The 15,974-nt window shown below is 48.1% G+C and overlaps 2 protein-coding genes across 3 annotated transcripts in view; one reads left to right on the top strand and one right to left on the bottom strand.

Moving 5' to 3' along the window:
- Positions 1-9,794, top strand: part of CCZ1 (CCZ1 homolog, vacuolar protein trafficking and biogenesis associated) — a 33,543-nt gene extending 23,749 nt beyond the window's left edge. For both annotated transcript variants that reach the window (XM_047089227.1, XM_047089229.1), the window contains exons 13-15: positions 7,350-7,508; positions 8,261-8,388; positions 9,444-9,794. In XM_047089227.1, coding sequence (XP_046945183.1) covers positions 7,350-7,508; positions 8,261-8,388; positions 9,444-9,499 — 343 coding nt within the window. In that variant the 3' untranslated portion in view covers positions 9,500-9,794. The remainder of the gene's footprint in view (positions 1-7,349; positions 7,509-8,260; positions 8,389-9,443) is intronic.
- A 2,899-nt stretch (positions 9,795-12,693) lies between these two features.
- Positions 12,694-15,974, bottom strand: part of RSPH10B (radial spoke head 10 homolog B) — a 61,784-nt gene continuing 58,503 nt past the window's right edge. The window contains exons 18-19 of the mRNA XM_047089419.1: positions 13,746-13,944; positions 12,694-12,917 (exon numbers count right to left, since the gene is read on the bottom strand). Of these exons, the coding sequence (XP_046945375.1) occupies positions 12,743-12,917; positions 13,746-13,944 (374 nt within the window). The 3' untranslated portion in view covers positions 12,694-12,742. The remainder of the gene's footprint in view (positions 12,918-13,745; positions 13,945-15,974) is intronic.

Raw genomic sequence — 15,974 nt, 5'->3', positions numbered from 1 at the left:
GAACCTCCTCCTCCTCTCTTAGTGTAAGGTCAGATTGCTGGAAAGATGAAGTGAGCACAGGGGAAGTACTTTGAGAAATAAAAGCCCTCTTCATATGGGTGTCCGTATTTTGAGAACTTACTAACATGTGAATTTACGTATAACCTGTGTTTACGGTGATCTCCTGCTGGGTGTGGTCTTACGTAAGCACCAGCCTGTGGAGAGGTCCCAGGCAGGGTGCAGGTGGAGGTGTGCGTGGGCTGCGTGTCTGTGTGTGGATTGTTCCCGGCCGCAGCTTACTGGGCGTGAGAAAAGATAAAGCCGAGAAGTGAGCGCACCTGCCCGCTCCGTCTTTCAGTGCTGCTTCGTCGTCTAAGGTTTTCACCACGAAACTGCCAGATGGTCTTTTCTGAAGGAAGCAGGAGTCAGATCTGTTTGGTACCGTGCGAGGACGAACCGTTGAGTGGGGCGAGGGAAAGTGAAGCTCCCTGCTTCCCCAAGACCCGGGGACACTGCTGGGCACGTCTGCCTGTGCTTCCCACGTGCCGTATGTCCAGTAACTCGGCGACAGACGTGGGAGGTGGTCCTGCCATCAGGACCTTCTGTGTTAACACTTTGCTGTGTATGGTTTGGCACAGCTCCGTCTGTCACGGAGGACGGTTTCTGACAGTTACCAGAACCACTGTGTAGCCTCAGCAGTCCCTGAAAGGTGGGGCGCCTGGAAGACTTGACGGTAAAGCATACAATTTAAGGGTGTGCTGAAGCACAGGGACTCAGAGGCGTATTGTTTTTGACTTTGAAAGTTGATTTTGGGGCACCTGGGTGGCTCAGTTGGCTAAGCGTCCGACTTCGGCTCAGGTCGTGATCTCTCGACTCGCGGGTTCCTAAGTTTGAGCCCCGCATTGGGCTCTCTGCTGTCAGCGCAGAACCCGCTTCAGATTCTCTGTCTCCCTCTCTCTTCGCCTCCCCTGCTTGTGCTCTCCCTCTCTCTCTCTCAAAAATAAGCGTAAAAAAAAAAAAAATTTTTTTTTAAGTTGACCTTAAGGATGCATTTGAGATTTTATATGTAAGCGGCTCTCACTTGCCAAACCATAAGTATCAGCTGACTAGAGGGAAATGCTTTTGAGTACAAAAGATACTGTGCTTTTCTCCTGGAAATCCTCCTGACCCAGATCAAACCGTTTTACATGCCAGTCCCAGGACCTGGGAGACACGTCCCAGAGAAATGGGAGGGAGGCCTGAGGGAGGCAGGAGACCCCCACGTCGGCCCCTCCAGACAGTTGCTGAGAGGTGGGGGGCTGCTGCGTTCGGCAGGACGGGTCAGCGCCAGGGCCTCCGTGCCTGCCTGTTGTCTCAGCCCCACCCCCACTGGACAGCACCTGTAGGGCCAGCTCAGGGCATAATATTTAATGTCGAATCCCTACAGGTAAGCTACGGCTTTTAATGTTCCTTGTGAAATTGAGGTCACCCCTTTACAGAATGGCATGAAGTGGGTTTGTTTGGTCTTTGGTTTCTGTTGTATGATGCCTCAACTTTTTTCTACTCAAGGACTTAGAGTTCAATTATTTTAAACCTTTTCTTTTTTTGAGAGTAATTTATGTCCTTATTTTTATTTTATTTATTTATTTATTTTTTAACATTTATTTATTATTGAGAGACAGAGACAGAGCGTGAGCAGGGGAGGGGCAGAGGGAGAGGGAGACGCAGAATCTGAAGCAGGCTCCAGGCTCCGAGCTGTCAGCACAGAGCCCGACGCGGGTCTCGAACTCACGGACTGTGAGATCATGACCTGAGCTGAAGTCAGACGCTCAACCGACTGAGCCACCCAGGCGCCCCGTGTCCTTATTTTTAAATTCAAAAGTGTAAATATTGTATCTTTTTAGACTTGTACATACACATACGTAAACAGTGGTGTATATATAGTGTTCTTCACTGATGGGTATTTTAAAAATGTTTGTTTATTTATTTTGAGAGAGAGAATCCCAAGCAGGCTCCATACTGTCGGCACAGAGCCCAAAGGGGGGCTCGATCCCACAAACCACGAGATCATGACCTGAGCCGAAACCAAGAGTTGGACGCTCAACTGACTGAGCCACCCAGATGCCCCTTTACTGATGGGTTTTTAAAAATAGATCATGCTGTAAATCTGTAGCTTTTAAAAACTATGTGGCATGAACATCATTTTAAACCAACAAATACGGATCTGCCTATTCTGCTCCGTGGCTTCACGGTACTTACTTGGATAGTTTGTTTGCGTTCTGTGTAGTCACTGTTCCAGTCGACGGGCAGTCTGCCTCTGGCTGTTAGCATTAACATGGTTCTGCATTAAACAGTCTGGTGCAGACATCTACCCATCCTCTTAGGACCTGTCCCTGGAGTGGAGGTCTGGGGCACAGGGAATGCATAGTGACAGTGTGAGTCCCCTCCCACAGGGGCTACAGCCCTAGTTCTCCGTGTCATGTCTTGATGCCTGATAGGTGACGCCGAGGTTGGTGGTTCTGTCTCTTCCACAAATTGCCAGTCTGGGTCCATTGGCTCTTCCCACTGAAGTGCTTCGTATCCTTTCTTCTAAACGTCAGTGCTCTTCACGTAATACCCTTCGGTCATATCATATGTGTTTTTCTAACTTTGGTTTTACTGTTTGTTATAATATGTTTGGGGTTTATACATAGTCATTTTTATTAGTCGTTCCCTCTAGGTTTCTGTTTTCACGGTCATGCTTGTGATTTTCCACCCCAGTAGCCTAAGAATGTGCCATTTTTATCTCAGGGACTTTTATGGTTTTATCTTCTGTGTCTCCATCTAATTCACCTGGAATTTTTTAAAAATATAGTTTATTATGAAATTGGCTAACATACAGCGTGTACAGTGTGCTCTTGGTTTTGGGAGTAGATTCCCGTGGTTCATCGCTTCCCATACAGCACCCAGTGCTCATCCCAGCAAGTGCCCTCCTCAGTGCCCATCACCCATTCCCCCCTACCTGCTGTCTACCCTCAGTTTGTTTTCTGTATTTAAGAGTCTTTGATGGTTTGCCTTCTTCCCTCTCTGTTTATAACTATTTTTCCCCTTTCCCCTCCCCCATGGTCTTCTGTTAAGTTTCTCAGGATCCACGTGTGAGTGAAAACATACAGTATCTTTCTCTGATGGACTTAATTTCACTCAGCATAATACCTTCCAGTTCCATCCACGTTGCTACAAATGGCAGGATTTCATGCTTTCTCATTGCCAAGTAGTATTCCACTGTATATATAAACATGCATAATATATATAAACCACATCTTATTCATCTATTCATCAGTCAAGGGACATTTACATTTAGGCTCTTTCCATAATTTGGCTATTGTTGAAAGTGCTGCTGTAAACATTGGGGTACATGTGCCCCTGTGCATCAGCACTCCTGTGTCCCTTGGGTAAATTCCCAGTAGCGCTATTGCTGGGTCATAGGGTAGATCTATTTTTATTTTTTTGAGGAACCTCCACACTATTCTCCAGAGTGGCTGCACCAGTTTGCATTCCCACCAGCAGTGCAAGAGGGTCCCCGTTTCTCCACATCCTCGCCAGCATCTATAGTCTCCTGATTTGTTCATTTTAGCCACTCTGACTGGCGTGAGGTGGTATCTCAGTGTGGTTTTGATTTGTATTTCCCTGATGAGGAGTGACGTTGAGCATCTTTTCATGTGCCTGTTGGCCATCCGGATGTCTTCTTTAGAGAAGTGTCTATTCATGTTTTCTGCCCATTTCTTCACTGGATTATTTGTTTTTCGGGTGTGGAGTTTGGTGGGCTCTTGATAGATTTTGGATACTAGCCCTTTGTTCCAAATGTCATTTGCAAATATCTTTTCCCGTTCCGTTAGTTGCCTTTTAGTTTTGTTGATTGTTCCCTTTGCATTGCAGAAGCTTTTTATCTTGATGAAGTCCCAGTAGTTCATTTTTGCTTTTAATTCCCTTGCCTTTGGAGATGTGTCAAGCAAAAAATTGCTGCGGCTCAGGTCAGAGAGGTTGTCGCCTGTTTTCTCCTCTAGGGTTTTGATGGTTTTCTGTCTCACATTTAGGTCTTTCATCCATTTCACCTGGAATTTTTAAGGACTAGAGGCAGCGCTCTAACTTAAGAAGTTTTCCCCCAAATTGAGACTTTGCTGAGTCTGAGATGTTCGTTTCTATTTTGCATATGTCTCTTCACTGGCTAGTTGTGATACTGAATTTGAAAAGGTGTGAGGAGGGCGAAGTACAGAGGTATTAGGAAAGGAGACCCTTGGGGCACCTGGATGGTGCAGTCAGGTAAGCTTCCAACTCTTAATCTCAGGGTCGTGATTTCAAGCCCCACGTTGGGCTCTGCACTGAGCGCAAAGCCTACTTTAAAAAGGCTGCCCTCATAGCTGTGGGCAATTTTTATAATCCTTTTCATCAGTCTTTTTGAATGAATTTGTGGGGGGGAACTCAACCCAGTTGCTCCGGAGGTGAGGACGTTAGGCTTTCTACAAGAAGTGAGGAGTGCAACCGTGGACTGAGCGTTGGTAACGATGAGACCCAGGATGGGATGCCAGGCAGGAAGAAGGCGAGGGCGGTGGGTTGGCCTGGCGGGCGTGCAGAGGTGGTGCCGGGGGAGCGCGGGCAGGGAAGCCTTCCTTCCAAGGCGTGGTTCACGGGCATAGTCCAAGGGCTCAGCTGTGCCTCCCTTCCTAATGCCCTGGACACGCAGAGGAGCAATAGCTGTAACATGTAACTCCCACATGAAGACCAGTTTTCCTTCTTACAACATCCATATCGGTCAATTCGGAATCTTCCCTTTTTGTTTGGTTTGTTAAGTGTGGAATGGCCATCCTCACTTAGAAACCGTGCGTCTGGCAAACCTTAGTTGCCTGGAACGAGGCCCAGAACAGGTCAAGCCACCAGATGGTCTCGGGGCCCCAGCCAGCCGTTGACGTCCCCAGGGAAACGCTGCAAGTGGTCAAACACCTGCTGGACATCTGCTGACCTCCTCCCTTGGTTCAGAGCCTGCAGTGACCTTCCCTGGCACGCCTCTGAGGTTTGGCTAGGTGTTCACGTACCTGGTCCTTAAACGCCTCCTAAAACTGACGCCGTTCACTCATGGGAAACGTCCCTGTGACCCTGCCAATCACAGCTACTTGGGTTTTCTACCAGTAGTAGAAGAAAGGGGCCGAGGGCAGACAGAAAACAGAAAATCCTTTTTTTTTTTTTAATTTTCTTTTTTTTCAACGTTTATTTATTTTTGGGACAGAGAGAGACAGAGCATGAACGGGGGAGGGGCAGAGAGAGAGGGAGACACAGAATCGGAAACAGGCTCCAGGCTCTGAGCCATCAGCCCAGAGCCCGACGCGGGGCTCGAACTCACGGACCGCGAGATCGTGACCTGGCTGAAGTCGGACGCTTAACCGACTGCGCCACCCAGGCGCCCCCAGAAAATCTTTTTAAAAATAATTGGCGGACACTCAGCGTAGAATACAACCACTTAAGACAGGCCCCACCTTCCCGTGTTCTTTGAGGCTGTCATTACTGTGCTCCCGTCTTGTCAGCCTAACCTCCTAACAAACCGTCAGCAAGAATTCTGTAGTATTTCCCTGGGTTCAGTGTGTTTTACATTGATGTCATTAACCGTATGCAGCGTGTTCTTTTTTAAGGCGGCAAGAAATTTGTGTTTCTGTGTTTAGGGGGAAACGTGCTTTGGGTGTTTAAGGGGCGTCCGTGTTAGCTCTTGGGAAAAGATACCAGGTGACCGTGGCTGCTCCTTCCAAACCAGCTCACCGTTGGTCACATGGTGCTTTGGATGTAGCTAAGAAGCCTGTAGGGTGGACATTGTCCTGTTTTCACTGTGAGTGGGCCTCTCCTTCTTCAGCGGTGCAAGTTAATAGTGAAAGGGCAAGTAGCAGTTTTTCTGTTTCTCTGTGTTCTCCTCGTGGAAGGCGGTGGAAAGAGGCCACATTGGCCCCTGTCTTAACCACTGAACAACATTTGCTAATGTAAATCTCCATGAGGGGTACCAAAGAAATAATTTAGATCTTCTAAGAAGGCATTTTACACATTCTGAATGAGGGTAAGAGGGAGGCCACAGAGAGGGTTTTGGGGTTAGAAGACCGGAACTGCAGGCCCGATCAGGGTTGGGTGGAAGTTTGTCTACTCAGACAACTAAATTCACAGCTCTGGCCAAGCATCTTAAATGTTTCATCTTTCCAGTTTTTCTTGGGGTTATACTTGCTGTTCTTAGTTTTAGGGGCCTACTGAAAACATATTCTGGTTTTGTAAGAATTCTCTTTTCATTTTCCTGGAAACTAAGCCACCCACATTCTTTCTTTGCCTAGATGTAAAGTATTACAGTAGTAACCCACTTTTCCGGAGGTCGGATTTCCGGCACCCTCAGCCCACCAGAACATGGCTGCTAACCCTGAAGTAAGCAGAGAAGGCTTCTGAGCCCCCTCCAGTGGCAGGGCTGCTCAGGCTGTCCCCAGACCCCCGAGTGTCGCTTAAGTAAGGGTGCAGTGAGAGGGAGGGCGGGAGGCCCCGGGAGCTGTGGCCTGGCCATCGGAGTGGTTCCCCGAGGGGTCCGGCCTCTGACCCGGGAGGCGGCGGAGTAGCATTGTCCAGCCATTCCAAATAATAAGATGTATTCCAATGAAAATATTCATCACTGTTCAGCAGAAGCGCCTCAAACGCCTCAGAATGGTCTCCATTTAGGGTGATGAGAGCTTTGTGACTCAGACTAGCCAACTGCAGTTCTGTGGCGGATTAAACACAGGGGGCACGGCACGTTCATCCCCCAGGATGGAGATAAATGAGCTGTCACTCTCCTAAAACGGGTCAGCAAACAACTTCTGCACAGGGCCAAATAATACATATTTCAGATTCTTTCGGCTGTATATGTTGCAGAAAGTGGCCATAGACAATACCCGAACATACGGGGACGGCCACGTTGCAATAAAACTTGATTTAAAAAAAAAAAAGGCCACATTTGGTCCCAGGGCCACTAATCTGTTTGCTGACCCCTCTGCTGGAAGACAGATGGCCTGTATTGAGTTTGCATTTATTTCCAAAAATTCAAAATGCAGCAAATAATCAAGCGATTGCCATTTCCAAAGCACTGTTATTGCAGAGTGGTTATAGTACTGGTTTTTCAAAAGCTAAGCTTCAGCTTTCTGGAAAATTCCATCCTATTGAATACCTCATGGATCTCAAATAAGTTACTAGGGAATGAAGAGCCTGTTACGTCTTCACTGAGATTCTTGATTTGAAGGCCCAGACGTCGAAAATATAAGGCCTTACGTAGCTACATGGATTTAAGGTTTTAACAATGTGGTTGTATTGTTTGGAGAATTATTCTTTGAGAATGTTACCATTTTGATGACATGTTTTCACAGGTCTGAGAAAGAGCCCCAGTTTAAGTTTATCTACTTCAACCATATGAATTTAGCAGAGAAAAGTACAATTCACATGAGGAAAACCCCTAGTGTGTCACTCACATCCGTGCATCCGGATTTGATGAAGATTCTGGGTGACATCAACAGTGACTTTACCAGGTAATTCGAACAACTTCTCGAATTCGGACTTCTCAGATTAGGTGTCCCCCCCTTTTTTTTTTTTTTAATTTTTTTTTTTTAACGTTTATTTTTGAGACAGAGACAGAGCATGAACGGGGGAGGGTCAGAGAGAGAGGGAGACACAGAATCTGAAGCAGGCTCCAGGCTCTGAGCTGTCAGCACAGAGCCCGGCGCGGAGCTCGAACTCACGGACCGTGAGATCATGACCTGAGTCGAAGTCAGACGTTTAACCGACTGAGCCACCCAGGTGCCCCGAGGTGTCCTCTTTCTAACGGGAGAAGAGGCGCTGAAGGAATCCTCATCGAAGCCGAGTGGCCCAGAGCCGCTGCAGAGGGCCCCACTTGCGAACAGAGTAGAGGAGGCCCCCGGGTCACTGGCCACTTGCATGGGACTCCCCAGACTTTTCAGATGGCTAGTTTCTGGTTTCTTTTGTTTTTCTTCAAAGGTTTTTGCTTTAGTTTTTTAATGTTTGTATATGTGCTGCCGAAGCGAGCACAGTTTTTTAATGTTTGAGAGAGAGAATCAGCCGAGAGCACAGAGACTAATGCGGGGCTCAGTCTCACAAACCATACCGTGAGATCATGACCTGATCCAAAATCAAGAGTCGACGCTCCGTGAACTAAGCCACCCAGGCACCCCTAGTTTCCGGTTTCTCATGTGAGAGTGTGTGTCGATCACGCTGCAGCTAAACAGCTAACACACTGTTGCCTGTTGGAACCCTTGTCTTGCAGAGTGGATGAAGACGAGGAGATCATCGTAAAAGCAATGAGCGACTACTGGGTGGTCGGGAAGAAGTCTGACCAGCGGGAGCTGTATGTTATCCTGAATCAAAAAAATGCAAACCTGATCGAAGTAAATGGTAAATAGAAGCTGGGCGTGGTGCAGAACTTCGCCGCTGTCTGTCCTTTCACTGTGGTCGGAAACCCGCTAGAGAGGAGACACGGCTGTTGATGTCAAAGGAAACCGTCCTTTGGTCCATCCTGTGTTCTCCAGAAGCACAGTTCCTTGAAAAAGTTCCTTGAAAAAGTTTTCACGTTTCCTGTGGAAAATGTCCCTGTGTTTCGGAAACTTGGCACCGGCCAAAGGAAATGATTTTCTGTAATGCTAAAAGAAAAAAAAAATCCTGTGGCTTCATACAGTGTGTATACAGATGTCCACTCTGATCCCCGGTGACGAAGACCCACCCCGTGGCAGGGCGGGCCGGTTCACTGGCAGCTTCCAGGCCCCCGTGCGCGCATTGTTCCAGCACCGGCCTTGGCTGATCCTCACAGCTCTTTGCGCTGGCGGAGGGGGGAGCGTGTCCCCTTCACGGCCTCCGCTCCCTTGCTGCACCGCATATGGCCTGGAGCAAGGAGTGGGACGTTTGGGAGAGCGCCGCATGGACCACAGTGAGGTTTGAGGTTTCGTTCTCCGCACGTGTCTGCTGGGACACGGTTCGTCTCTCCCATCGGTGCCTCTAGTGAGACTCGTGCGCGTTAGAAACCGCAGGAAACGCGGCCCCGGGTGCAGTGGGAATTGAGTGGCGTCACGATGGCGCCGCCTCCGCGGAGCACTTGAACTACGGCCCGGGTGGCAGCTAGGGTTTCTGGGGCGTGGCACCCAACATTTTAGACTTGGGCTGCAGCCCCCAGCCTGTGGGTGTCTCAGGCGCTTGCGGGGCTGGGCGTGCACTTCCCGGGCCCGGAGGAGTGGCCTGTGGCTGTGACACGGCACTGAGGTCCCAGGGACAGTAGGCTTTTTTTCCCCATTGTCTTGACTCATGAACGTTTCTTGCCCAGGCCTGAGACTGAAGGTCTGCAAATGCGGCCATTTGCTGGCAGCTGTATTCCAGAAGAGTTTAAGGGACCAGTCTGTGTCATAGAACCTTTCCAGTGAAAACCTCTGTTTCTCACTCCCTGTTTCTGTCTTTTGCAGAAGAGGTGAAGAAACTTTGTGCGACGCAGTTCAATAACATATTCTTCCTGGATTGACGGATAACGGCTCGCCGGGACATCTTTTAAAAAAACAACTCAGCAGGCATTCTGTTTACCACTGCAGGTTCTCGGTCATATTATTGACTGAATTAATGACAATAGTAAAGCAATACTTGCTTTGAAGAATCAAATTTCTACTCAGTCTGATGATCCCCTGGGGTTTTTAGATTTTACATATTTATGTGGAAATAATTAAAGGTAGTCGGCTACATCTCCCATCATTCCATTCTTTTGACATTATGTGAATATTTTACTGGGAAATAAGACTAATAAATTGTTAAGGTTTTTAAAATTCTGGTTTTGCTTGGAGTCTCGCGCCTGTTGTTTGTTTGTAGACCACTCCGCCCAGTGGGCGCTGGCTGTGGCTCATCCTTGGGGATTTTCTAGAGCTGCGAGAGCTCCCAGAATTCGCCCCTCTCCCCCCCACCCCCCCGCACGGTCACTAGACCTGCAGGGGCGAACTCTGAGGCATTTGCCCAAAGTAATTACTAGACCTTGGTTTTTCTCTTGAGTACTGATGTGATTTTTAGACCACGTATAATAGAACTTCACGAAAGTGCCCCAGCCATGGTCTAAACATAAAGCGTTCTGCACGTGTCCTGTAGAACCCTGAGGGGTCACAACTGCCTGTGTCTTCACAGCTGAGATGTAGTCTGGCTGGATTTAATTTAAAAAAAATTTTTTTAATGTTTGTTTATCTTAGCGACAGAGCACCAGCTGGGGAGGGGCAGAGAGAGAGGGAAGACACAGAATCCGAAGCAGGCTCCAGGCTCCAAGCTGTCAGCACAGAGCCCGACGTGGGGCTCGAACTCACGAACTGTGAGATCATCACTGAGCTGAAGTCGGAAGCTTAACCAACTGAGCCAGCCAGGTGCCCCCAGAGATCCTATTTCTTGCCTTGCACTATGCCAAGCTCTGAGCCAAGGGTTTTTTAATTAATTTTTAAAATACTCGCTCCAGGCTCTGAGCTGTCAGGCAGAGAGCCTGATGCAGGGCTTGAACTCATGAACCGTGAGGTCATGACCTGAACCAAAGTCGGACGCTTAACTGACTAAACCACCCAGGCACCCCTGGGTTTTACCTAAGTTAACCTACTGTTGGTAGTCTCGACATCCCAGTTTGGGCGGAAGCTAGCCAGGCACGGTCTGGGAAAACGTACCACCCCAGCTCCAGGCGGGGCTCCTCACTGTTGGCCCTCAGGCAGCCCGCATGAGCCCGCTGTCAGGGCGGAGGACGGATGGCTTCTCGTCCACCTGGAGTACTCTTGTCGCTCTCGTGTCTTACATAATGTACGGTTTCGGTTATGAAATCACGAATCACTCTTATCCCATGAGCTACTTGAGGTTGTGTTTTATTAGTTTCCAGCGACAGGCTTCCTGTGTTGAGTGTTCGTTGCTGACTTAGTAATTGCAGCATAATTACATCATCATCTGGAAATGCATCCTTCAAAGTTGTACTTTTGACCATAAAACATAGTCCGTGTTTATCCTCTGTTGCATTCTTGTGTGTTCAAACTTTTTAGTTTGCTTGCTAAAAATATCTATATCCCCCCTAAATAACTGTCTTTTTGATCTGTTTCTTCTCTGTAATCCTTTAGCTTTTGCAAGGCTAGTATGTAAGATGTTGAGGAATCCTGCGTCTTTTTGTTGTTGGTCCTTTTATCATTATTTCTAGTTTTATCCCTATTCAGATGTTTCCTTTAAATTCTGTTCTTAATATTGCTCACGATTCCAGTCATTTTGATTAGATTTTCCTGGTCCATCTTTTTCCATCTCTATTTTTATCCTTTGTTGTTTGTTCATTTTGAGAGAGAACAGGGGAGGGGCAGAGAGGGAGAGACAGAATCCCAAGCAGGCTCCGCACCGTCAACATGGAGCCCGATGCATGGCTCGAACCCATGAACCGTGAGCCAAGATGGAGTTGGGATGCTTAACCAAGGACCCAGGTGCTCCAAGAGGGTTTTCTTTTTTTTTATTTATTTATTTATTTTTTTTTAATTTTTTTTTTTAACGTTTATTTATTTTTGGGACAGAGAGAGACAGAGCATGAACGGGGGAGGGGCAGAGAGAGAGGGAGACACAGAATCGGAAACAGGCTCCAGGCTCTGAGCCATCAGCCCAGAGCCTGACGCGGGGCTCGAACTCACGGACCGCGAGATCGTGACCTGGCTGAAGTCGGACGCTTAACCGACTGCACCACCCAGGCGCCCCTCCAAGAGGGTTTTCTTATAAAGAATAACATTGAAATGAGTTTCTATTTTTGTTTTTTGTTTTTGTTTAAATGTTTATTTATAAGAGAGCGTGAGCAGGGGAGGGGCAGAGAGAGACAGAATCCGAAGCAGGCCTGATGTGGGGCTTGAACTCATGAGCTGTGGGATCATGACCTGAGCCGAAGTCAAATGCTTAATCAACTGAGCCACCCAAGTGCCCCGAGATGAGTTTCTATTTTGAACCCAGCTAATGATATGGGGGGGATTGGGAAGGGAACCTGCTCACACTGGGGAGGTATATTGGCACTGTCCCACCATCTCTGGCGATTTCGGTTCCCAGCCTCTTTGTTGTTTTCCCATTTCCCCAGCTTCATGTTGAATGATTGTTTCCTTCCCTCTGCTAGTTTGGAAGCCGTAGAGTGTATTTTTATGCTTCGGGTGGTCACTCTTATATTTAACACAAATCATTAGCATAACAGTGTCTGAGACGTAAAGTTTCACTTAGTGCTGAGCACACCTGTTCGTCAGCTTTTCTGCCTTGGTGTTTCGTCCCTTCGGTGTCTGCACGGGAAGGGGAAGGCACGGGGCCGGAGAAGAGGCCGCACGTGAGGACAGGTAGGACTTGCACGTGGGTCACTTACAGGGGCAAAGCGGGGGGGGGGGGGGGGGGGGGGGGGTGTCCAGGCTTGGCAGGGGGCCTGAAGAAATGTTTAAATTTGTACACTACCACCTGTCTTCCGATAAGTTTTATCAGATTCTAAATTTCATCACCGATACAGTACTTGGATTAAAAAAAAAAACATTGAACGCATGCTCATTTAATACCCATGTGTGTATTTTCATTCAGCTCTGTTTTCAGGCATGTCCGTGATTTAACTGTGTAAGAAACCTGAATTGCAGTGGGCCCAGGCAGTTATTTCAAAAACACTAAAACGAGGTACAACACAATTTTATTAGGAAACGTGTTACAGAGCTTTGGTTCTAAGCTTTTACATCTCGTTCTTGGGGTTCGTTTACAAACCCAGTAACTGTTACTTTCTCTTCTTCTTGCTTGTGACGGGCTTGCTGGATTGGGACACCACGGTGTCCTCTTTAGGGGGGCTCGATGTGAAACTGGAGGACGGGGCGTCGACCGGCTCCTTGATCACAGTGATGTCCACCTCAGAGTCTTGTTTTTTGGTCTCTTCCTCTCTCAAGCTATTCAGCCTAGGGCAAGAAGCAAACCCAGGAAGGTAGCCTTATTTACTTTTTATTTTGCAATCTCAAAACCCGTTTTATGCTATATTTGGTGTAAAGTAGGCCACACCTAGATTTCAACAGTTTTTGCAAGCAAAACTGTAAACTCTCATCACTTTGCCTGAAATAGAAAGTGATGCCATACCCAGACAGTCCGGAATGACATTTTCACATAGCCGAACAGACTTCTGAACCCCTTTCCTCTGTAGCAACTTAGCCGCTAGTACGTGGCCTTTAAAAATCTCGGGGTCTTTGCCCTGAAGTATAGTTTAATGCTTTCTTTGCCAACAGGCTCAAGGCATGCTTTGCAAAGAGCAGGCTTCAGCACCCTGGACAGACATGACTGTACGGTTCTCGACCGTGGTTCTAGAAAGGTAGCCAAACAACAGGTAGGGGTTGCTCACCACGTGCCAGGCACTGTTCTTGACACTTTACAGCATCGGCTCACTAAATCCTTACCACAGCCCTATGGGGGTTCGTGTCCACTTACAGATGGGGAAACTGAGGCATGGTGACGGGCCCTGCCCGGGGCCACCTACGTGTCAAGGGGTAGGGTTGGGATCTGAACCCGGCAGCCTAGCCCCGTGGGCCTCTGTGCTCCGTGGGAGCCTTGGGGCCCAGGCATCCTCACCCCCCAAGTGAGCCAATGGCCGCAAGCAGGACCCTTCCCTGCCGTCCCATGTTCTCGGTGCCAGGGGAAGAGCTGCCTCCCTCAGGAAGCCACACACGTGTAAAGACGGGAAGGCAAGGCAAGGGAGGCTCCTACAGGAGGGGGGCTGAAGGGCTCTGGTAGGTCACCTGGCTTCCAGCTCTTCGTTTTCCAGCCTCCGCCGATGGGCCGTGGCCGCGTCCTGTAGCCGGTCTTTGCTGACTTTCTCCTTGAGGGCTTCTACACGTTTGTGTGCGTGGAAAAGCATGTTCACAAAAAAGATATACATACTCGTGATCCAGACGGTGAGTTTTTCCTTTTGTTCGTCCTTAGATTTCTCTTTTCTCTCTGGAAGAAAGTTTAACTGAAATCAGCATGAAGGGCACCTGGGTGGCTCAGGCGGTTAAGCGGCCCACTCTTGGTTTGCGCTCAGGTTGTGGGATCGAGCTCCGAGTCAGGCTCTGCACTGAGCGGAGTCCGCTTGGGACTCTCTCTCTCTCCCTCTGCCCTTCCCCAACTCGTGCTCACTTTCTCAAAAAAACAAAAAACAAAAACAAAAAAACTCAAAAAACAAAAATAGAAAAAATCAGCACGAATACAATTTCAGGTCTTCCACTTCCTACAAGGGCTAAGTGTCCTCATGGCCCGGACAATGGGGTGATGCTGTGCTCCCCACAACCTTGGGAGGGAACCATAAAATTTTTACTGACAACCTGAAACAAGGCGGGGGGCAGTAGACCAGAGCTTTGATCATCGACATTTTGAGTCTCCTGGTATTTTTCTGTAAATGGTATAAGTATTTTGGTTTTCTAAAATTAAAACTATGGAAAAAAAATTTTTTTTAATTAAAACTATGGAAAATTTGCATTTTCCATGTTTCACAGGGAAAAAAAACCCTCTGTTTTTGCATCCATTGTCTTTAAAGGCAATTTTCACTGAGAAAATAAAGGATTTTTAACTCCGAATTGAATAAGAACGTGGGTAAAATGACTGACTTCGTAGGAGTTGCTTCCCATCCAGTGGGACCAACAGACGTCTACTTTGGAATGTGTTTCATAGTTGATTCTGGAAAGATCGGGCTTTGGGTAGTTTTACAATATCAGGAAACTCCGGGATCTCTCAAGACAGCAAGTATTTTAGACTGTGTCTATAGCTTGGGTTTCTGTGCTGTGTGAGGGCGGGCAGGGGTGAGGCAGGTGGGGACAGGTATGACGGAAAGGTAGGGCCTGTCTGCAATTCACCCTCCTGTCCCAAGAGCCACGTGGAGGGCACGGAGTGGGACGCTGACAGGAAGAGACTTTATACCACAGCCAGGTCTTACAAAGACCAAGGGAAGCCTTCATCTGCGCTTCCCGAGTTCCTAGGTTCTCGAACATCCGCGTAACCCGCTGCCTGCCAAGGCGTGGGGGAGTGCTGGGCGTGGAGGTAACTGATGAAGAGCGACTCACTGTGATTGTTGAGCCGGGTCCAGACTCTGGGCACCACGTCGAGGGGCTTGCACGGCCTCTGGCTTCAGCAGCAGAGCACAGCAGTTCAGAGCACGGACGAGACCAGACCAGTCAGAGTCAGGCTCGGCTCTGCCCCTTACTAGTTGTGCCCAAGCTCCCTCATCTGCAATAACGGAACCGTGGGGTACCCTCCTCACAGACGCGTTGGGACAAGTAAGCGTGCAGTGATAGGCTGTGGCTTTTCCACAGGCAAATAATTACGGAATAAGAGGCCACACACTGGGAGAAAATACCTGCAAAACCTACCAGATGATCGCTTCTCGGCCTTTTGGCTAAGATCAAGTGCAAAACCTACCAGATGAAACAATGACTTGTATCCAGGTGACAAAAATAGCTCCTATCTTTGGCCTCAGTGGCACAATTCAATGAAAAAACTTAAAGACACCACTAAGTGTTGGAGGGGACATAGAGAAAGGTCCTCCTAGATCGCTGGTGGCATAGAGAACGGCACAGCCAATTTAGGAAAACAGCCTGGCTGTTTATTTTAAATGTGTATTTATTTTAAGAGACAGCAAGCAGGGGAGGGATAGAGCGGGAGGGAGTCCCAAGCCGCCAGCACAGAGCCTGAGGCAGAGCTCTATCCCACAACAGTGACATGACCTGAGCAGAAATCAAGAGTTGGACGTGCAACTGACAGAGCCACCCAGGCGCCCCAATTTATTTTAAATGTTAAGCATATACTTAGCATATGACACAATTCCACTGCTAGCTAGCTATCCAAGAAAAGTGAAAATATGTCCTCCGAGCCTTGTCCTTTTCACTCTTCACGTTAGCCCAACTGTCCGTCAACTGATGAACAGATAAAATGTGGTTTATTCAGACAATGAGACGCTACTCAGCTATACAAAGGAACAAAATAAACGTTACAAC

The sequence above is a fragment of the Lynx rufus genome, unplaced genomic scaffold (assembly GCF_022079265.1).
Source record: "Lynx rufus isolate CCGP_SWC_20201006 ecotype Redwood Valley unplaced genomic scaffold, mLynRuf1.p SCAF_27, whole genome shotgun sequence".
In the NCBI taxonomy this organism is placed as follows: domain Eukaryota; kingdom Metazoa; phylum Chordata; class Mammalia; order Carnivora; family Felidae; genus Lynx; species Lynx rufus.
Note: the sequence above shows the minus strand (reverse complement) of the source record. Positions and strands in the feature narration are given on the sequence as shown.